At 43.7% G+C, this 23,486-nt stretch overlaps 1 protein-coding gene across 10 annotated transcripts in view; it reads left to right on the top strand.

Moving 5' to 3' along the window:
- TAF5L (TATA-box binding protein associated factor 5 like) overlaps window positions 1–23,249 on the top strand; it is a 29,617-nt gene extending 6,368 nt beyond the window's left edge. For 5 of the 10 annotated variants that reach the window (XM_069572581.1, XM_069572579.1, XM_069572582.1 and 2 more), the window contains 4 exons: window positions 5,538–5,682; window positions 8,802–8,906; window positions 15,228–15,952; window positions 21,583–23,249. In XM_069572581.1, coding sequence (XP_069428682.1) covers window positions 5,541–5,682; window positions 8,802–8,906; window positions 15,228–15,952; window positions 21,583–22,380 — 1,770 coding nt within the window. In that variant the 5' untranslated portion in view covers window positions 5,538–5,540 and the 3' untranslated portion in view covers window positions 22,381–23,249. Of the gene's footprint in view, window positions 1–5,537; window positions 6,683–8,801; window positions 8,907–15,227; window positions 15,953–21,582 lie in introns of those variants that run through there. The other 5 variants (XM_069572588.1, XM_069572586.1, XM_069572584.1 and 2 more) reach the window with 5 other exon arrangements.
- The last annotated feature ends 237 nt before the right edge of the window (window positions 23,250–23,486 follow it).

Below are 23,486 nucleotides of genomic sequence, written 5' to 3'. Positions count from 1 at the left end.
TTTAAGCTATGGTTTATATTTCCACAAAGCATTTAATCATGATGATTAATGCAAAAACTTAGGTTTTTAGATGCTACTTAGAAGATCTGTCCATGGATTTTGCAAGCCTGTAGAATGCTGCAGTGAAAGAGAAGAGAACTAATATGTGAGTCCCTAGTAAGCACTTTACATCTCACTTTAAAAGTATAAAATGATTTTTATCAGTTTTTAAGCATCATTACAACTGGAAAACATACACTTAAAAAAAAAAAACAGAGAAACACCTAGCTGCTGTCCATATACTCAGTTAGGGAATTGATTTGAGGATAGTGGTGGTGAGTTTGCCTGGATTTGTTTTGAACTCATTTATCCTCAGAGCTGTCACCTTGTATCTTAGGGGTGAGGGGAGACATGCTATTCACATGGTGCTCTATTGGCATCTCATGGAATTGGTAGTCCTTAACCCATGAAGTGCTGGGCTGGGGCTATCTCTTTAAGCACCCCTCCAACCGCACACGTTTGAACATAAGTGGGTGGGGTTAGGCTGCAAGGGTGAGTGTTAAGAGAGCAGCTGTGGTTCTTCCTTCCTGGTGTTACTTTGAGGCAGGAAGGTAATCCTGTCCTGATCTTCTGTAGCAACTTTGTTGAAGTATTAAATAGTAGAGAACTATTAATGCATGAGAAATAGATACAATAGGTTAGAATCCTCATTTTAGTTTCCAGAAATACTAATAACGTGATATGAAAAGAAAGGTATGCATGTATGTATTTTTAACTTTAAAGCTAAAATATTTTATGTCAATTGAAAATTAAGAGAAAACCTGAAATTTTCTGAAAAAGATGTAATTAGATTGAAAATCAATTTAAATTTAAAAGATTTTATAAATATGAGAAAAGATAAACAGGTAAGGGAATTGCAGTGTTAGTCTCATGCCTGAGTCTCTCAAAAAGACTGGTCCATTTTAAGGAGGGTTTGTTTTGTTTTGTTTTTTATTTTCTTCATGTGTCCATTTATGGGTGTTAGTACTGTGGAGATCGAGGTGGCTCAGTGGTAAAGAATTGACCTGCCAAGCAACAGACGTGGGTTCAATCCCTTGGTAGGGAATATCCTTTGGAGAAGGAAATGGCAACCCTCTCCAATACTCTTGCCTGGGAAATCCCACAGACAGAGCAGCCTGGCGGACTACAGTCCATGGGGTCGCAAGAGAGTCAAACGATTTAGTTACTGAAAAACATGGCATCTAGGGAAATCAGTCAAGAGAGAGGGACTGATTTCTTTGCAGAACTCTTTATTTATTTCATTTAAAATATGTGTGCGCTGGAATCTAGTCCAGGGAAGTCAGTTGGCTCATGTTTCTGATATTTCAGTTGAGTGCAGCTGTAAAAGAGACTTAATGCCTGTGTTCCTCCCCTTGAGATCCATGGCCTTGCAGATGATTCACTGCCTACCCTCAGGGAAGGTTCTAAGTGGTGGTTTGGAGCCAGAATCTGCTGTTTGGGGCAGCTGTTGCTGCTGCTACTAAGTCGCCTCAGTTGTGTCCGACTCTGTGCGACCCCATTGGGGCAGCTAATTCGGGTAAATTCGTTAGAGTCTGTATTTACAGACTAGTCTCTAGTGATCCCCAGTAGGGCCAGTTGTGTTTCTTTATAACTGTCGTTCTAGCTGCTTTCTCTTCGCTGTCTCGTTTCCCCTTCTCTTTAAACACGCATATACAGTGTCCCACCTTGGGTTCACTTGCCATTCCAGGGTCTGCTCTGTCAGTTTTCCCATGTCTGTCCTGTGTACACGTTTTTCCTGTTGGACAGGTAACCTCTTAACTCCCATCTTATTTGAAACTCTGAGGGACATACATTGATAGTTTGCACTCCCATGGCAATGAGAGATGGCTGGTAGGAAATCTGGAAAAGCTTTAGTTTCAGCTAAAATATAAGGAATTGGGCTGCTTTGGAAGAGTTTGGAGACTAAGAATTCTTGAAGTTAGCTATATGTTTCATTGTATCACTGACTCAACCATATCAGACCCACTGCCTCTCCTTTTTAACAAACATTTGATCCTGTCTCTAGTAATCCAGAAATGAAATGCATAGGTAATATAATCATTCTATACACTTGGTTTAAAATAACATTTATGGTGTTGTAACATTTTATATTTGTATATAAATATATGTATTTTTGTATATGCGTATCTCCAGCCTTTACTGTTTGTTCTATTGTATGACTTTTATACAATTGAAAAGTCAATCTTCAGATTATGTTTTAAAAAATCTTCAGATTATGTTTTGAAAGAGTCAACCTGAATCAGTTTGCAAGGATTATTTGTCAGTGATTTTGGAACAGCTTGTTTGGTGCTGTATCTGGATAAAACAGTTATATGGTTATTCACGGAAAGAAATTTCAATGGATAAAAATTATATATGGATAAATTTCTTTAATATTTAAAGAATAACAGATTTTTGGAATATGAGGAATTTTAGCCCTGGGATTTCTTTGGAAGGAATGATGCTAAAGCTGAAACTCCAGAACTTTGGCCACCTCATGCAAAGAGTTGACTCATTGGAAAAGACTCTGATGCTGGGAGGGATTGGGGGCAGGAGGAGAAGGGGACGACAGAGGAGGAGATGGCTGGATGGCATCACCGACTCGATGGACGTGAGTCTGAGTGAACTCCGGGAGTTGGTGATGGACAGGGAGGTCTGGCGTGCTATGATTCATGGGGTTGCAAAGAGTTGGACACGACTGAGCAACTGACCTGAACTGAAAACAAATGGAGGAAATCACAAAAGAGAAGTCCAGTGCCTATAATTGAAACTGAAAACTTAAACATATCCAAATAAATGATCAAAAACACATCTTCCACATACAGACAAAAAAATTAGAAGCTCTTGATTTAGAGAAAGTCACCTTCATGGGGACAGTCACTTGTGTACAGATAATGTTATTTGCATTCCAGAGTGGACACCATGTTTTGATTATGAAGAAGAAAATATTTTTTACATCACTGGAGTGAACGGGGGGGGGGGTGTGTGTGTGTGTGTGTGTGTGTGTGTGTGTGTGTTTGGCTGGCCCAGGTCTTAGTTGTGGCATGTGGGATCATTCCCTGAAGTGAAAGTCTTGGTCACTTAGTCATGTCCAACTCTTTGTGACCCCATGAACTGTAGCTCTCCAGGTTCCTCTGTCCATGAGGTTCTCCAGGCAAGAATACTGGAGTGGGTTGCCATTCCCTTCTCCGGGGGATCTTCCTGACCCAGGGATCAAGCCTGGGTCTCCTGCATTGCAGGCAGATTCTTTACCATCTGAGCCACCAGGGAAACCCCTAGTTCCCTGACCAGGGATTAAACCTGGGCCCCCTGCATTGGGAGCGCATAGTCTTAACCACTGGACCACTAGGGAAGGCCAATGAGTCTCTGTCCTTGTTGATCATAAATTTAGCAGTCAAGGAAGATAGTCCTTTTGAAGGGGAACTTTCAAACTAGCTTGAATTACCACCTCAAATTAGTTTGAATATTATCCCTGCATTTCCTCCCTTATAAGAATTCATGAGAGGATTTCACTGGTGGTCCATTGAGAGTCCACATGCCAGTGCAGGGAATATGGGTTCAGTCCCTAGTCCAAGAAGTGCCCACGTGTCGTGGGGCACCTAAGCCCAAGACCACAGCCACTGAAGCCCACGTGCCCTAGAGCTGGTGCTCCGCGACGAGAGAGGCCATTGCCGTGAGAACCTGTGCGGCCCAGAGAGCGAGCAGTCCACCTGTCACAACTAGAGAAAGCTCGCACGAGACAGTGGAGACCCAGAGCAGCCAGGAATAAGATTAACAGAATTCCTGAGAAACTTTCTGATAGGTATACATGTCCTCTTATTATTTTGATGCTTATCTGTACCTGGTGTTACAGATCAAGAGTGAAAGAGGTAAACAACATGACTGAAATGTAAACACACCGATCTAAATGGAGTTTGGCGGGGATATCTGTGGGGCTTCTATTTTTCTAACTATTTTGTATTGGGGTATAGCCAATTAACAATGTTGTGATAGTTTAGGTGAACAGCAAAGGGACTCAAGCAAACAGCCATGCATATACATGTAACCATTCTCCCTGTGGGGCTTTATTATTAGGTTGGTACAAAAGTAATTGCGGTTTTGGACTGTGAATTTTAAATCATTATAGTTATAATGATTATAATGGTTAAGACACATCTTTATTAATGAAAATAGGAGCTGTTACAATCAACACATTTTTGCCAGTGAGAAAAATGTTTATTTCTGTAGCATAAAAATGCATGCTTTGGGATTTGACGAACTCTTCAAAAGCATTTTCTGCTTTCTGCTGGTTGTGGACACATTTTCCCTGCAAAAAGTTGTCAAGATGCTTGAAGAAGTGATAGTCGGTTGACGAGAGGTCAGGTGAATGTGGTGGATGAGGCAAAACTTCGTAGTCCAATTCATTCAAGTTTTGAAGCATTGGTTGTATGACTTGTAGTCAGGAGTTGTCATGGAGAAGAATTGGGCCCTTTCTGTTGACCAGTGTTGGCTGCAGGCATTGCAGTTTCAGTGTATCTCATCGATTTCCTGAGCATACTTCCCAGATATAACGGTTTCACTGGGATTCAGAAAGCTGTAGTGGATCAGGCAGGCAGCAGACCACTAAACAGTAACTGTGACCTTTTTTTGGTGCAAGTTTGGCTTTTGGAAGTGCTTTGGAGCTGCTTCTCAGTCCAGTCACTGAGCTGGTCATCACTGGTTGTTATATAAAATCCACTTTTTGTCCCACAGCACAAGCTGATTGAGAAACGGTATATTGTTGTTGTGTATATTAAGAGAAGACAATACTTCAAAATGATGATTTTTTGGGGGGGGTCAGCTCCTGAGGCACCCACTTACCAAGTTTTTTCACCTTTCCAGCTTGCTTCAAATGCCGAATAATTGTAAAATGGTCAACATTGAGTTCTTCAGTAGCTTCTTGTGTAGTCGTAAGAGGATCAGCTTCAGTGATCGCTCTCAGCTGGTCATTGTCAACTTCTGATGGCCAGCCACTACTCTTCTCATCTTCAAGGCTCTTGTCTCCCTTGCAAAACTTCTTGAACCACCACGTTAGCGAATTGATCATTAGCAGTTCCTAGGCCAAATGCGTTGTTGATGGCGCAAGTTTTCTCCACTGCTTTATGACCCATTTCGAACTCAAATAAGAAAATTGTTCAGATTTGCATTTTGTCAAACCTTATTTCCACAGTCTGAAATGAATATAAAATAAACAGCAAGTAATAAGTCATTAGCAAAAAGAAAATAAGGTGAGAAATGTCATTAAAATGTTATATAACATAACCACATTTATTTAAAAATGTATTTCAGTATCAGCAAATTTAACAAGACAAAAGCTACAGTTACATTTGTACCAACCTAATATCGCTATTCTCATTTTCCATGATTGAAGCTGGCCAGGTGGTCATTGGGACAGTAGATAAGGTGGTAGAGAGGGTGAGGTTGGTCATTAAGGCTCTCAAGTTGGCCCGGTGGCCCCTGTCCATGCATGACATCCAGCTGTCCGTGTGACTCCCCCACAGGTCATGAAACGGGTCCGCACGGAGCAGATCCAGATGGCCGTGTCCTGCTACCTCAAACGCCGGCAGTACGGGGACGCGGACGGCCCACTGAAGCAAGGCCTGCGGCTGTCGCAGAGCACCGAGGAGATGGCTGCCAGCCTCACAGGTACCTTGCCCCTCTCCCAGAGGCAGCAGTTGGCCCAAGTGCCTCTTCGAAAGCCCATCATAACACGTCCTACCTTGGAATCCCAGGGCTTTTGAGCTGTTCCTGATGTTGTGTGCGACTTTCTCCTTCCTTGAACAGGGCCAGGGTCATCTCTTCCCTCTTGCATGGGCCCCTCCCATCTCACCTGGACCTCACTCATGGAAGGCCAGGTTCTCCAGGATGAGTCCTTTGGGAAGTGGTTGGAAGTGTTGGCATCATACGCATATTCCTGAGACTTTCAATGTGTTTTTGCTTTTGTTGTTTGAAATTGGATTTGGATTTTTTAGAAAAAATTTTGAGAAATTTTTCCTGCAGTACTTTTAGATTGGTTATAAGCGTCTTTAAATGGCCAAGGGTGAAGCTTGAGATAACAGTGCTTTCTCTAGCTCAGCCCTGGCTCCTCTTAAGAAGCCCAGCAGGCATCTGCCTCCTTGTCTTCCATGTCAGACTCATTCACTCTCCCTCACCTTCAGACTCAGATGGCTTCCCCTGACAAGGGCGGGGCCAGATGATGGACTTGGAATAGATTCCTGAATGCCTTACTGTTCCTAGTAAGATGGCCAGTGTACCAGTCATGAGTAAGTCCTTCTGAGCTTGGCATCACAGTCTTGGGTAAGTGCCTGCTGCCTTGTCTTCTTTGGAACCTGTGTTGCTGCTGATAGACAGTAGGGCAACCACTGTAAAATTTGTGTTCTCAGTTGTCTTGATTTAGATGATATGGCATATCAGGAGACTGCCTGTTACTTCTAGAAAACTGCCAGGAAAAGTAAGAAGCATGAAATGTGATTATCATAACATTTTATCCTGAATAATTTAATTGAGTAATCTGAATAATTATGTCTGCATTCAGCAGACAATCTTGAAGGCCTGCCAGTGGCCGGGTGCTGAGAAGTTCTAGAGAGAGCTGAGACTTGATCCTGGCTTCTGAGGTGCTTCCCATTACAGTTGGGAAATGAGGCAGGTAAATCAGCATTCGTGGGAGAGTGACATAGTGAGTCCTGTGAGGGGGATTCTCAGCCTCTATGCAAACAAAGAACATACTCTTTACAGGTGGATCAGCAGGTCAAAAGGGCTTCCCAAAAGGTCTAATGGTTCCCATAGTAAATCATAGAAAGAGTGAGCTGAGTTTCCAAAGAACCGTTAGGAGCTTATCAGCGGGGAGAGTTGAAGGGGAGCATCCAAGGTACCAAATGTGGATTTTTGGAAGATGACTCCGGTGTCTGTGTTAACCAAGGAAGGGCCAAGATGAGAACCAGGGGAGCTACTTAGAAGGCTACGGTATGATCCAGTCTGAATTGAGGACAGCCTGAGCTGAAAGGCTCAGACGAGTGAGAGGAGGATGAGGTGAGCACTCGTGACTGAGGACTCGAGACTGGCTTCCTCATGGAGGGGCAGCAGAAGGAGGCTGTTCCTACGTGTGCAGCCTTCCATCAAGTCTCTAGAGTTTCGGAGGGGACACTGATTCTTCTCACCCGTCTTCCCATCTCTGTGTGGTGTATGTCATGGCCCTGCATCCTTGCTGCATAAATTACATCCACGCCTAATTACGCGTGTGTCAGTGTTTCGTCCAGATTGTTGCTAAGGATGGCTCCTCAGTCCCCAGGCACCTTTCTCCAGCCCTGAGGTTCCCACTCCCAGCAAAAAGGGTAGGAGAACTTTGCTTTTTGCAAAGCATGAACTCACAGAACGGTGATGAAGTGTATGTTTACATCCTGAGTATTGAGATTCCAGCCTTCTTCCTCCTCCCATTACTGAGAATTTTGGCAGCCAAGCACCTACTGACCAGGAAAGTGATTAACTATCGCTCGTCCTGGTGAAACCGCCCTGCTGAACAGAAGAGACCTAAAGACATCACCGGGAAGATGCCATCCGCGTCCTCTTGGTGATAAACCCACGCCCAGAGTTCGTACCAGCTCTGTGATGCTGACTTTCAGAAAACTAGAGACTGTTGGTTCAGACCTTAAAAGAAACTGATCTACTTCACATGAAAAATGGAAGCGAAAAGAAATGATGAGAAGCATCTTGGAGAAAACAAACAGCAGAAAGAAGAGAAACCTCAGCAATATCATCACTGATGGTCTTAAAACAAGAGAATGCTATTTTGAGAGGAAAAAAGAACGTTCAAATGTTTGTGTTGTTGATGTTCAGTTGCTCAGTCATGTCCGACTCTGTGACCTCACGAACTGTAGCACGCCAGGCTTCTCTGTCCATCACAACTCCCGGAGCTTGCTAAAACTCATGTCTGTCGTCCCCTTCTCCTGCCTTCAGTCATTCCCAGCATCAAGGTTCTTTTTTAATGAGTCGGTTCTTCGCATCTGGTGGCCAAAGTATTGAAACTTCAGTTTCAGCATCAGTCCTTCCAGTGAATATTCAGTTTGATTTCCTTTAGGATTGACTGGTTTGATCTCCTTGCAGTCCAAGGGACTCTCAAGAGTCTTCTCCAATACCATAGTTCAAAACCACATATTTATGTATGTACATGTACTTACATGACAGTACAACTGAAAAATCATTAGAAGAGTTGAAAGTTGAGAAAGCCTCCCACAGAGTAGACCAGAAAGATAAAAAATGGAATCTGGGAGAGGTTAAAGAATCAGTTCTGGAGGCCTATCTGGAAATTGTAGGAGTCCCAGAAAGAGGACACAAGAGAGAGTCAACAAAATGATTCAAGAAAATTTCTCAGAATTGCAAGATGTGAATTTCTAGATTGAAAGGGCCCCCTGGATGCCCAGCACCAAGGTTGAAAATAGACCCATCCCAGGGCACATGATGGTACAGTACCAGGTCCTGTGCTCAGATGCGTCCAGAGGAGTCTCTCAAGTCTCTGTACCTCTCCTCTCATCCGGCTCGTGTATCCTGTGCTTCATACCTTTTGTTCCTTTGCTGTCACGAAACTGGGTGTCAGGAAGGGCAGATGGATGCATCAGTCATACTTAACCAGAGGCCCCAACGTCCTTTGAAAATGTACTGAGAGGCCCAATGCTACTGATGCCCTGCAACACCAGCTGCCACCCATCCTGCCACATTTTAGGCTAATGATTATCTTTCTGTGTGCATCTTGTGTGTCTCTTCCTCTGCAGTCCAATCTGAATCTGGTTGTACCAACATAGTGTCCGCAGCCCCTTGCCAGGCAGAGCCCCAGCAATATGAAGTACAGTTCGGACGGCTGCGGAATTTTCTCACTGGTAAGTACTCCCCACCAGCACCTTTTTTTGTCAAAAGGGAGTGATGCACATTTCCCTCAGAACCCGCTTTGTTCCAGCTATGGTTTAGGTGCCAGGGATCCAAAGGTAGTTGAACACAAGTCTTGTATTCAAACTTATAGTGTGTTGCAACTCCTGAGAGTTAAATCAGGAGGTTAAAGGGCTCTGAGCATGCTATTCACTAGTCCATGGCCTTCAGCACAATGACTGTGACTTGTGCTGAATAAGTGGAGGCTCAGTCAGCCCTGTAAGGATGCCTCCTTACATGCAGCAGATGTGAAATGGACGTTGCTATACTGCCAGTAAGACATCTCAAAATGGCCTTTTGCCCTTATTTCCAAAAGTGCAAGGGAGTAATAATACTCATGAATCAGCAACACAAAAAATTGAAAGTTGTAATTTAGACCAGTTTGTGGGTGGTGTAATAACCGTGGAAATACAGAACCAGTAGATAGGAATTATAATGAGGTTTCATAATTCACTGTTTGACTTTGTCACTTTTAAAAATGAAGTCATGTAGCCTGTCTGATGCCTTTAGTTCCTCATATGTAGAGTGAACAAGGCTATTCAAAGACAAAACCAAGTGATTTTGACTAGTCCTAAGACAACTGATTATAACTTTAATGTTGGAACAATGATTACAATAAATGTGACTACGTTAATTCTGGTTCTAATCAAAGTCTTTTGAGTACTTTTCCTTCCACAAAACACCTTGAGGTGCAAGAAATAAAAAACTTTCTCTGTCCTCAACAGATGGAGAGTAATTAGCCACGTATTGGTTAGTAGAAAATTATAGTTCACATACTTTGAAGTTGTTTTATTTTTCTTTCCTTATTTGAACAATCCTTGAGTTAATAATTTTAGTAAGCAATCAAGTATATAAACCCAAAGTAATACACCTGATTACCACTGAGCGCTCTAATCTCACTTCACCCTCACAGTGGCCAGTGTCTTAAAGCAAAGAGTCCACATCTCCTGCGCAGTTAGGCAGAATGACCAGTGTGTTACAGGAGAGAAGGGTTACAAATAAAGCCCTGGAGAGGGCTGTCTTATCAGTTTCACAGATGTTGAGGGATGGGATTCATTAAGTAGAGAATAGTCTGTTAAATTGTTACAGAAATTTAAAAATTGTGAAGATTAACAATTTAATAAAAAGAGTCTGTTTAAACTGTAAAGAAAGAAACTCCAGTAAGATCGTTATATCATATGAATGTTAAATAGAACAGCGATCAGTTGCTTTCTGTGTTGGTTAAAGATAAAAAAAGAAAAATTGGATTTATAAAAAGAATTTCAGTCAGAGGTAAGCAAGAACTTAGAGATGAGATATTTTTAACTATTGGCATTGGTTTTTGAGGCTTTAAGCAATTTTTAAAATTTTTTACAATCTGTTTTTAGAAAATCATTTCACTTGGTTTTTAAAATACAGCTATGATTTCCCCGTTATAGATTTTTCTCATCAATCTAGTGATGAGGAAGTTGGTTTAGAAAGAAATGCCTGGCCTCATTGAGCCCTTCGCTTGCATCCATTCAGACTGCATGTGCATGAGGCGCTGATCGCACTGGGGCTGGGGTGACAGTAGAGTGTGTTGGGGGGGGGCCTGCCCTCTGATGGAGGAGCCAGACAACTTGGGGGGCTCCAAATCCGTCGCTGAGACAGTCTCTATTAGCCTTTTCCTGTGTAATTTCTCATCTTGTTTCAAAACTGAGAAAGTTTTAATTTTTCAGTTCTTGGTCACAGGTTATTTTGAGAGGGAGAATATATATGGTTTTTCCTTACAGAATGCTTTTTCCTGGAACATTCTTCTCTACCATCGGGTCTCTGAAGAGTAGTCAGCCAAATCAAATGAATAATTATCTCCTGAGCTCCAGGATAGAAGTATAACATACAGTCATTAATCTGAATTGGTGATTAATCCTAAGAGGGCTGACAGTCACAGTTTTTGCATGGAATGTGACTGTAGGGGAGGTGTTTCCATGGACCAGTATAGCACCAGTCGCGGGGTATTGAGTCCGCACTTGAAGTGAAGGGAGAGAGAGGTTGGGGTGTGGCAGTTAGGGGCGGCCTTCTTTAGGAGGGTAGGCTTTACATTAGCACTTGGATTTCAGACATCTGTGGAAGAGAAGCAGAAGGATTCGGGCTCTGTGCAGAGGCATGAACAGAGTGGCAGAGGTGGTGATTATGCTTTCAGGAACCTTGAAGGAGCCGTGTGTTGAAAATGGGCTTTCAGATTGGAGATAAAGACAGAATGGAGGCAGGATTTGACCACTGGCTTAGATGTGTGACCTTCATCCTGCGTGATGGAGACAGGCCCAGGTGTGACTGTGGGTATGGGAGCAGTGGACAGAGTGTGTGTTAAGGGGCGATGGAGGCCAGCCCAAGTGCACAGAGGCCCTGAGGAGGGAGACAGGGCTGCGGAAGTGGAAAACAGTGTCTTGAGTCCATAGTTCCATCGTCAAGGTGGGATATCCAGGAGTAAAGGAGGGAGAGCTGAGAATGACGGGCTTGGAGTGGGGGGCAGGGGGAGGTATCCTGGGCAGAAATAAGTCAGGTTTGACTTTTTATATGGTTAGGATGATGGCATCCTGCTGCGTAGCATGTAAGGTACAGAACTCAGCATCAGCTGTGGGAAAGTACAAATTAAAGGCTAGGAGATGAAAAATCCTAAAGGAAATAATGGAAAAAGTGAGTACTAAGGCTGTAGCACCTGCAGTATGTTTTTCCTCTAGAAGCCATGGGGTGAGAGGTTCTGTGAGCTCGCCTGTTGGGGCCTTTTCTCCAAGACACTCAGTAGGCAGAGCATAGACTGGAGTCAGTCATTCTGGATCTGAACCTGGGGATACCTGGGACTCTTGGATACAGTTTGGGTGTAAGTGCCTGGCTCATAGAAGGCATACATGCAGTGTTAGTTCCTTAAAGCGAGGTAAGCCTTTGAAGAGCAAGGTAGGAAGAGGAGCTCACAGGCGTGGATGCAAAGGGTCAGGTCAGTGGCGCTGCCTACAAACAAAGGAAGGTGTTGGGTTGTGTCTGAAGGCCTAACCCTGTGGAGAAAGGCCAGGGAATGAGGACTGGTGTTTGTTTGACTTAGTGTCCTTTCAGTAAAACATAAGGTGTATATTATGATTACAAGGGAACAAGATTAAAATTGAGCTAAAACTTCAAGTTAATCTCACCTTGTTCCAGATATGTTGATGGGAATTTTTAAAGTACTGCATCCCTGTTTCTAGATGGCTAGTGTTTTGTGTTTTTTTATTCTGAGCTTAGTAAATTAAAATACCTCTCATTTTCAAAAATAAGCCTGAAACTTAAGATTGTAAGGAGTTGAAAACAGCCCTTCACCCCAGTAGAACATATTGAATGTCTGATTGATAAAATTGCATCTTCTTGTTAGTATTTTGAGATTGAAATTTTCCAGAGGTCTTCTAAAGAATTATAGTATTCAAAGAAATACCAAAATCTTTATTAGTCAGGGTTCTCTAGAGAAACAGAACCAATAGAATGGAATGCATATATAAAGAAAGAGATTTATCTTGAGTTGGCTCACATGATTGACAAGTCCAAAATCTTCAGGGCAGGCCTGCAGAGCCTGCCCAGGAGAGCCACAGTCCATGTCCAGAAGCGGTCTGCTGGGGGAATTCCCTCTCCTCTTTGTGCTCCTAAAACCTTCCGCTGATTGGATGAGTCCCACCCACATACAGAGGGGAACCCACTCTGCTTAGTCTACTGATTGAAATGTTCATCTCATCTAAAAAGTTTCCTTCACAGAAACATCTAGAATGTTTGACCCAATATCTAAGTGCTGTGTCCTAGCCTCATTGACACATAAAATTAACCATCATAAGTCTACCCACTATGAACTTGGCACCCATACCCATCTTCTTAAAAGATAATTACTCTCCAAATAAAGATGATTAACAAGGTCATAATTCTGCCTAACACTAAGTACAGCTATATTTGGCCACTGGGTACGAATAGCTGACTAATTGGAAAAGACCCCGATGCTGGGAAAGATTGAAGGCAATAGGAGAAGGGGGCAGCAGAGGATGAGATGATTAGATTGCATTGTTGACTCAATGGACATGAATTTCAGCCAACTGTGGGAGATAGTGAAGGACAGGGAAGTTTGGCAGTCCGTGTGGGTCACATAGAGTCAGGCGAGACTTAGCAACTGAACAACAACCAAGAATTCCCTAATCACTTTCTCAGAAGAAGAAACAAAGTCCGCAGGTAATGTTTACTCTTCTTGAAACTCTGTGATTTGAATGCTATGATATAGGGACTTCCTAGTGGCCCAGTGGTCAGGACTCCGTGCTTCCACTGCAGGGGACATGGGTTCAGTCCCTGGTCAGGGAACTAAGACCCTGCATGCCATGTGGCACAGCCAAAAAAGGAGTAAATACTGTGACGCAAAGTCAGTGTAACTTATATTCTGTGGTAAGGGGATAAGAAAAGAAAGAAAACAAAGATATTTGCTTACGTACAGATACTCACACCAACGTGTTCATAATAAAATGAGGAGGAGTACTCATAATAGTTACAGTTCTGGGGTCTGAAGCTAGTCGCATGGTCAGAGCTGGTCTTCAGCTCCCTTCTACTCCCTATCCAGCATTGCTTTTACCTTTAGTTAGCACCTCAGCTGGTCCTGGTTCTTTACATGGTGGGATGACACAAGCCTTCGTTCCTGAAGGGTCTGGACCACTACTAGTCCTGCCTTGGTTGGATTGCTGCATTTGTTTATTCACTTTCACCTCAGGGACGGTAGCACTAAGATGCCATAAGTGACCTCCTCTGTTGCAGACACACTCTCCTTTCCCCCTGTGGAGCAGCAGTGCAGCCTCCCTGCAGCAGTCAGGCTCAGTCACCCAGGGCCAGCACCAGAGCACCCTGCGCCTGTTGGCTCAGAGGCAGGAGCCTGCAGCAGCTGGGCAGCAGCCCTAATTCAGTGTGGGATCGCTGTAATTGAAGTTCGTCTTGTAAGAATGCGTTTGAGTGGGGGCATGTTTATCCTTAAATGCACATACTATGCAGTTAATTCACCTATGGTAAGATGAAATAGAGCATTAAGCAGAGGTAGCATGCTGGAATCATCTCCCTTCTGATTAGAGAGATAAGTGCCCTAATTCAGTATTCCTGAGTCTTGAGACAGGTGTGGATTCCTTTCCATGGAATAAAAAAAGAAAATGCTATCAGAATGTTATATAAGTGCTAAATTAAAGCATTTTTGTATTATTTACTTAGGTACATACAGACATTACACTAGATAGGAAACTTTTATGCTTCCTTTATTTTGTTTGAACCTTAACTCATTTACAAATAAAGTATAAGCAAAATCACAAAAACTAAAGTTCAGATTAGCCAGTGAATGTAACAGATGGATTTTGCCATAAATAGCTCACTGCTCCACATGGACCGAGGTGCCGGTGCACAGGCATGCCTCCTTGCTGGCCACTTGCCTCTGTCCACGTGGCTGTGGAGCCTTTGCTCTGTCACAGCTCTCTGCCTTCCCTCACTCAGGTGTCACACACACACCTCGGTGCTGTTCTCATCAGCCTGTGACAAAACTGGACACTAATGTGAACATTCTTTGCCATGTGGTTTCATGGTGTTTAAGTCTCACATTGGCAAATTATTTAGTTTTAATGATGTGAAAATATTCCTCTTATAAATTACCGCTGCAAAGAGAAGTTGTCCTTTTTAACCAACAAAATCTAAATGACTACACTGACAGGTGTGAGACACTTAGGGATGAGCAATGTCGTCTTAACACTGGGACATGTCGACCAGGAGTCTGTACATGTAAGTGAACCCACTGAACTAAGAACTTTGATGTTACTGCAAGAGATAAGAGCACTAAGACTGTATGCCAGTACTTGCTAAAGACCACCCAGATAATTCTGAATTTATCTGTGTTTACTTTTTAAAGTATCAAATTAAAGTTTCTGTGAAGAACTCAGTCTCCCCAGAATCCATGTAGGGTCTCTGCAAGGTCTGAGATCCCAATTTGAGCAACGCTAATGCGTTGGGGAAAACACTAACCCAAAGGCCTGGATACAAGCTCCTTTGAATGTGTGTGAGAAGAGGCACACTGTTTAGCCTCTGGGCATCAAATTCCAGGTTTGCTGGCCTTCTGGGTCTGTGATCTTCCTTCCTTGGTCCAAAGGCTTTGGCTTCAAGTTTCCAAAATTTTGTGTTGGGCTTATACTTCAATCCATAGCCTCAGAAAGTAGGGTCCTGGCCAGAAGGGGACTGTGCACTCCACAGGAGACCATGCTGGTTATAAAGGCGTCACTTCTTTTTCCTTACAGATTCTGACTCCCAGCACAGCCATGAAGTGATGCCTCTCCTCTACCCTCTCTTTGTCTACCTCCACCTCAACCTGATCCAGAATAGTCCGAAGAGCACAGTGGAAAGCTTTTACAGCCGCTTCCATGGAATGTTTCTGCAGAACGCCAGCCAGAAGGATGTCATCGAGCAGCTCCAGACCACTCAGACCATCCAGGACATCCTGTCTAACTTCCGGCTGCGAGCCTTCCTGGACAACAAGTACGTGGTTCGTCTGCAGGAAGACAGCTACAACTACCTTCTCCGCTACCTCCAGAGTGACAACAACGCCGCGCTGTGCAGGATCCTCGCCTGGCACATCCATCTGGATGTGCAGCCCGCCAAGAGGACGGACTACCAGCTCTACGCCAGTGGTGGCTCCTCCCGCGGCGAGGGTGGTGGCCTGGAGCCCGCCGACATGCCAGCGCCCATCCTGCAGAATGAGGCTGCGCTGGAGCTCCTGCAGGAGAGCATCAAGCGCGTCAAGGACGGTCCCCCTTCCCTCACCACCATCTACTTCTACGCCTTCTACAACACAGAGCAGCTGCTGAACACTGCAGAGGTCTCCCCAGATAGCAAGCTGCTCGCAGCAGGCTTTGACAACTCCTGTATAAAACTGTGGAGTCTACGTTCTAAGAAGTTAAAGTCCGAACCCCATCACGTAAATGTGTCCCGCATCCACTTGGCTTGTGATTTCCTAGAGGAGGAGGTAGGCATATCAGTTTTTCTTCCCTGTACCTGCCTTACTAATGTGCTTCGAGTATTCTTACCAAACATGACAGATGTTACAGCAAATGGACTTCATTATATTCCTCACCATATAACTAATGCCAGACTAATGCCTGGTAACCTGTAACCAGTGAATTCCTGCTAATGGCCAGCCTTGGCCAAGAGGAAAATGTTAATGTGAGCTGAACATCATTAACGAATGGTCAGTATGTGTTACTACCTGAAATGTGGATATCATTGCTGAGCCTAAAGACCTTTAGCTATGTGTGTGAGTGTGCATGTGTACATATATAAGCAATCAGAAGTAGGATTACTGGGTCAAAAGGTATATAGCTGTTTCCCAAGAGTAAACTAGGATGCTGTTTCTCTTTCCCCTCCCCGCCGACCCTGGGTGCCCTTGGCCTTTCACAGCAGTGCAGTCCTCTGACTTCTCCAGGGTGCCCTGTTTTCGTCCGGCAGTCAGCGTAATGATCTTGTTTGCTTTGATTGGGGGTGGTCATTGGAAAGGGCAGGCCTAGTGGCCTGAGTTTCAGGTCACTGAGAAGCACTGGTTCAGAAAAAGCGAAGGCAAAGGGAAATAGACGTGGAACTTCATAGAGTTCACCTTGCCTGAGAGTGGTGCCTCGGAATTTGCAGGGAGAATACCTTTGTCATGTCACCATTGGAATTCAGGTAGCTCAGACTCAGCTTACTTTGGATGGAAAATTCTTTGCACTAGGTTGAAAGGTTAAGGGTTTTCTTAAAGTCATTCAAGTTAATTTTCAGTTGCTGATAAGGATGTCAAGAATATTGGATGTACAAAGTCGGCCTTTTTCACCTATTCCTGTTTTCTGAGTCATTTTCCAGTTAGCATGGCCTTTGAGTCTTTGCTTCTTGAAGTTGAGAGAGGAAAATTAGAGGAGTTTGTTATGATGAACAAAGAATCTAAATTCTGATGCACAAACTTTGATTTCTAGAATCTGTAGTGCCTTCTAGAATACTTTTCATTGCATATTTGAATTATTAAGTTTCTTTTCATTGGGGACAGTTCTAGCTTCTTAGGGGCTCTTCACATGCAGTGAGGGATACTGCCCTCATCTACTCTGAATTTTCTATTTAGAAAAATTATTCCTGCTGACCTTACTAGTTTTGATGATATGATACTGGTTTGAGGATTAGTCTAGGTATTAATATAAAGGAAGATAGCAAAGGTAGAAAGATAGCTGCAAAGATGGAAAGAACATTAGATTAAAATAAAAATTTTTAAGAATCCCCCCCTGGCTACCACTGAATTTTATAATATGTGAATTTTATCTCATTTTTTAAAAAATCAAGAGCAATAACCAAAATCATCTGTGTAAGCATAAAATTACCCCCAATTCAACTGGATTTACAGCACTGCCCTCAGCTTCTGCCGTTTGCACTGGAAGGTAATCTTGATTAGCCTCGGGAATTTGTTTGATGGCCCAGCACTGCTGCTTCAGTCACCCCAGTGCTGGTAGCCGCCTCATGGTAGAAACGCGCAGAGTGGAGAGCGGGACTGCCCTCCCACTTTTTTTTTTTTTTTTTTTCATTTTATCAGTAATATATTTTTCCCTTAATTTTTTTTTCGCTTTATTTATTTTAAAGAGATTGTCTTTAATCCACTGTATATTCTTGCCTCCTTTGTCAAAGATAAGGTGTCCATAGGTGTGTGGATTTATCTCTGGGCTTTCTATTTTGTTCCATTGATCTATATTTCTGTCTTTGTGCCAGTACCATACTGTCTTGATGACTGTGGCTTTGTAGTAGAGCCTGAAGTCAGGCAGGTTGAATCCTCCAGTTCCATTCTTCTTTCTCAAGATGGCTTTAGCTATTCGAGGTTTTTCGTATTTCCATACAAATTGTGAAATTATTTGTTCTAGTTCTGTGAAAAATACCATTGGTAGCTTGATAGGGATTGCATTTGAATATTTCGATTGCTTTGAGTCGTATACTCATTTTCACTGTATTGATTCTTCTGCTCCATGAACATGGTATATTTCTCCATCTATTTGTGGCGTCTTTGATTTCTTTCACCGTTTTTATAGTTTTCTATATATAGGTCTTTAGTTTCTTTAGGCAGATATATTCCTAATTATTTTATTCTTTTTGTTGCAATGGTGAATGGAAATTCCTTAATTTCTCTATTTTCTCATTATTAGTGTATAGGAATGCAAGGAATTTCTGTGGTTGATTTTATATCCTGCAACTTTACCATATTCATTGATTAGCTCTAGTAATTTTCTGGTGGACATTTCTTTTTTTGCTCTGATTGCTGTGGCCAAAACTTCCAAAACTATGTTGAATAGTAGTGGTGAGAGTGGGCATCCTTGTCTTGTTCCTGACTTTAGGGGATATGCTTTCAATTTTTCACCATTGAGGATAATGTTTGCTGAGGGTTTGTCATATATAGCTTTTATTGCGTTGAGGTATGTTCCTTCTGTTCCTGCTTTCTGGAGGGTTTTTTCCATAAATGATGTTGAATCTTGTCAAAAACTTTCTCTGCATCTATTGAGATAATCATATGGTTTTTAGTTTTCAATTTGTTAATGTGGTGAATTACATTGATTGATTTGTGGATATTGAAGAATCCTTGTATCCCTGGGATAAAGCCCACTTGGTCATGATGTATGATCTTTTTAATGTGTTGTTGGATTCTGTTTGCTAGAATTTTGTTAAGGATTTTTGCATCTATGTTCATCAGTGATATTGGCCTATAGTTTTCTTCTTTTGTGGCATCTTTGTCAGGTTTTGGTATTAGAGTGATGGTGGCCTCACTGAATGAGTTTGCAAGTTTACCTTCCTCTGCAGTTTTCTGGAAGAGTTTGAGTAGGATAGATGTTAGCTCTTCTCTGAATTTTTGGTAGAATTCAGTTGTGAAGCCGTCTGGTCCTGGGCTTTTGTTTGCTGGAAGATTTCTGATTACAGTTTCCATTCCCTCACACTTTGCGACATACTGGACGACGGAGAGAGCTTGTCAGTTGGCAGTTGCATGTTTTTAATATTTATGCAGCATGATAAAACCACAGGTACCAGAAAGGAGGACTTGCCCTCCTTTCCAGTTATGTGGATAGGACACCAGCCTCCCTGCAACCTCAGCCCAGCAATGTAGCTCCTGTGTTCAGTTCATTTAACATTTGGTCATTCTGCCCCAACCTGGTCATCTTTAAGTTTGAAAAGTAAAGTCAGTGTTGTCAATAATAGTCAGTTCTGTAGTTTGTGTACCAGACTGTCATAGATGTATGCTAGCCAATAGGAATATAGTGTGAGCCATATGTGTAATTTAAGTTTTTCTCATCATCACATTAAAAAGGTAAGATGTAGCTGGTATCAATTTTAATACTGTATTTTCAACTCATTGTAGCCAAAATATTATCATTCTGCATGTAAGCAGTATTTTCAAAATGTTAATGAAGTCTGTTACATTCTGCCTTTTTGTCCTAAGCCTTAGGAACCATATAGCACATGTCCGTTTACACTGGCGGCAGCCGCTGTTTCTCTCCTCGATCAGGCCGCTGTCTGCTCACAGTCGCGGCGTCTCACCTGCTTCCAGGTCTCACCCTCTCCCAAGCCCAGCCATATTTAATCTCTTTCGGCTCCATTGGTAGCTGATTGGAGAGCAGCCCAAGGCTTGTTCAGATCCCCAAGCACCCTGACCCAGGACTCACTGTGCTGTAACTAGGGCACTGGGGACACAAGTCCAGAAGCAGACTCGGGGCTCCTTGGTCTAAGGCAGGGTCAGCAGACTGTAGTGTTCAAAGAGCTGGTTTTTTCTTACTCTTTTAAAATTTCTATTTTAAGCATATCTTAAATGTATATAGTACAGTTTATTATTACATGAATGTACTTTACAAATTAATTCATATTTGGGATGCATCTGGGGTAGAATTTACTGTGGTGGGGGGCAGGGTTAGACAGTTGTAGAACATTTGGGATGTTGTCCTATTAGCATGGGAGGGATGGGAGGGGTCTGCGTGGTCAGGCTTGGGTGACCCATTGCTTATTCAGGGTTTCAGCTCAACTGCACTGAGAGGCCGTTGTGGGGCTGGCTGACCCACAGAAGAAAATGTGGCCAAACTATTTTAAGCTGTGGTCCTGGCAGGGAGTTGATAGGGCCAGCCTGCAGGGCTATTCTAGTTTCCCTATTTCTTGGTTTATAGAGTCAACAGGCACTTTCCACAGGCTCAGGACAGTCATGGGGCCCCTGAGAAGTCCAGCTGCCTCCCAGTGCGTCCTCCTCTGTCCCTGAGCACTCAGAGGCAGGACCTACTGCCAGGACTTCCTGCTCCAAACGAAGATGTCTTAAGCCTCAGAGATAAACTCTGGTGTAGAGCAGTGAGTCATGCCTGAAATTTTAAAGTATTATTGTAACCTCTTTGGAAAGAAAAATTACTAATATTCTTGGTAATCTCAGTAGAACCTTAAGCTCCCAAATGCTTATGTATTTTCAGTGTTGATTATCTGGAATAGCCATTTTGAATATCCATGAACATCAATGTTTATTTTCTCTTTTCTCAAAAATGTATACATTGGAGGCATTCGTTCTATTTTTAATTTAATAGTTTTTAAATAGAAATTAAAAGAATGGCTTTTTTCTGTACAAAGGCTCACAAAGGTATTTATTTCTAAGCCAGCAAGGCCCATTTCGTTCAGGAAGCTTCATTTTAAGTCTTTATTCGTCCAGTGTATAACCGAAACTCATTTGACTTTATGAACTCCAGGATTGAGATAGTTGCAGTTGTAAGGAGCTTGTCTTTGAGAGAATGAAAGGAAAGTAGATTTGAACCCAGAGAATATGCTTGGGCGTGCAGCAGGGGGCCTCCCCCACAACCCCTTGCCCCTTTTACCAGGAGTTGTCTTTCTTATCCCCACACATAGGGGTTTATTTCCAGGAATCACAAGAGTAACTTGACTCTGAGAGGAATTCTGAATCCTTGCCTCCTGTTTTACTTTGGGGAAATATTTGAGCCGACCCAGAAGGTCACGGTTTCAAAACTGTTCTTTCTTTTTGGATACCAGCCATTCATGTCTGGTTACAGGGCATGGGGGTAAGTTACCGATGACTGCACTTTCCTAGCCGACGGTTATTTCTGTGATATGTCCAGGGTTTATTTCTGGCTAAACTCCCACAGTGGTTCTGTATGCATCTTGAGATGAAACCACATCTGCCACCATCATTGACCCCAGCTGTGGAGGTGATTTTTCTTAATGGACTAGAAACAGGGAGCACTGTGGCCTACAAAGCAGCCAAGACTGACAGGTGAAGACATGCCTGTAGAATAAAAGAACATAAGATCAAAGAACATAAAATCAAAAATAAATTTTTTCGAGTGATTGACTTTTGAAGTCTGTCCTCAGCGTAAGAGTAAGGTCCATGGTCATTACTCTGAAGTAGTAGCCTCGCTATAGTGTTAGCTGCAAGGTGAATTTAAAGAAAGCAGATTTGTAAGTTGTAGGAGACAAGGTGCTATCCTGGGGTCATCCTGAAGGACAGAGTCATTTACTGGGTAAATGCTGTTTCCCAAGCAGGTCGCTTTGTTTCTGGACATTTTGTTTTCCGTGGCAGACCGCTAAACACTCTTCTCTTGTGTGTGTCCCCACTGCCCCCAGGATGACGAGGACGACAATGCAGGCACGGAGATGAAGGTCCTGCGGGGACACTGCGGGCCAGTGTACAGCACCAGGTTCCTCGAGGACAGCTCGGGGCTGCTCTCCTGCTCTGAGGACATGTCCATCAGGTACTGGGACCTGGGCAGCTTCACCAACACCGTGCTGTACCAGGGCCATGCCTACCCTGTGTGGGACCTGGACATCAGCCCGCAGAGCCTGTACTTCGCCAGCGGGTCCCATGACCGCACGGCCCGGCTGTGGTCATTTGATCGGACGTACCCACTGCGAATCTATGCTGGGCACCTGGCAGACGTGGACTGCGTCAAGTTCCACCCCAATTCAAACTACTTAGCCACGGGCTCAACCGACAAAACGGTGCGGCTGTGGAGCACTCAGCAGGGGAACTCAGTGAGACTCTTCACTGGCCACCGCGGCCCTGTGCTCTCCCTGGCTTTTTCCCCCAACGGTAAGTACCTGGCATCAGCGGGTGAGGACCAGAGGCTGAAGCTGTGGGACTTGGCGTCCGGGACCCTCTACAAAGAGCTGCGGGGCCACACGGACAACATCACCAGCCTGACCTTCAGCCCAGACAGCAGTCTGGTCGCATCCGCGTCCATGGACAACTCCGTGCGTGTCTGGGACATCCGAAGCGCGCACTGTAGCACACCCGCCGACGGCTCGTCCAGCGAGCTCGTGGGCGTCTACACCGGCCAGATGAGTAATGTGCTGAGTGTGCAGTTCATGGCCTGCAACCTCCTGCTGGTGACTGGAATCACACAGGAAAATCAGGAACATTGATTTGGATCTTTGATATGACAGACTGGGGCGTGCGAAGGGCTCCATATGGCAAGTCTTAGGACAGACGGAATCACTGACTGACTGTGAAAGACTCCCCGTGTCCCCCCTTGCCCTGCAGATGTCCTGAAACCACCACTCTCCACTTAGCCCCGAAGTGTGGAAGGATAGGGGCAGGAAGGGTGGTGATGGGGAGCAAACGTGAGATAGGAATCACGGAGATCCCACTGTGTCCTCGTGTGGCCTCTCCCTATCTCTGGCGCCAAGGTGCCCTTGCCTCGCTGGGGCTGCACTTGACCTGAGGATGTTTGCCAGGCACCCTCCCCGGGAGCAGTGCCACAGGGTCACTGGGTGGGAGGGACTCTATACAGGTAGGAAAGTGGGAGTGAGAATTAGGAAAGGGGGCAGGGTCATCCTGGCAAACGTCTTTCCTTTTCTGTGATTACAAAGAACCAGGATTTTTTATTATTGTTATTATAATTATTATTGAGAAGAGGAAACCTAGCACTGGCAGAGGGGGCCTTCTCTGCTCTCATCTTTCAGGTTTTACTCCTGGCACTGGCTGTGATACTTGGAATTTTGAGGTTCAGGGAATTCAGAGAACTTGGTCGCACAGTGTATTGGGAGAAAGGGAAAATTCCTGGGGGGCAGTTGGGTCACTCCAGCTGACATGCTTCTAGAAGTGGGTGGGCAGATTTGACTGAGAAAGTCTTGGGCTCTTACAGCAATGGTGGGAAAGAAAGAGTCTTTTTGTGGCTGCACTTCTGTTAACAATTTTCTTCCCCGAAAGGACGGATTGTGGTAAAGAAATGAAAATAATTAGAAGTGAAAAGTCAAAAGAAAGAATTAAAAAATGTTGAATTTCCCAATGATTCCGAGGTGTGGCTTTTCCAGCATCTTTTCCTCCTGAGATCATCCCTCCCACCTGCTTTGCAATAGCAGTTTAACGAACAGTCTGTGAAACAAATCTTAAGTACGAACACACACATCGAAAACTATGCTCTGAGGATGAAGCGACTTCTAATTTGTGGGAAAAGGATTAAATATTTCTGTTTTCTGAAAAGAGTTATTTTGTATTTTGTTTTCTATTAAAATGTGTTTAGTTTCCA

Source organism: Ovis canadensis, chromosome 25 (genome assembly GCF_042477335.2).
Source record: "Ovis canadensis isolate MfBH-ARS-UI-01 breed Bighorn chromosome 25, ARS-UI_OviCan_v2, whole genome shotgun sequence".
NCBI lineage: Eukaryota > Metazoa > Chordata > Mammalia > Artiodactyla > Bovidae > Ovis > Ovis canadensis.
Note: the sequence above shows the minus strand (reverse complement) of the source record. Positions and strands in the feature narration are given on the sequence as shown.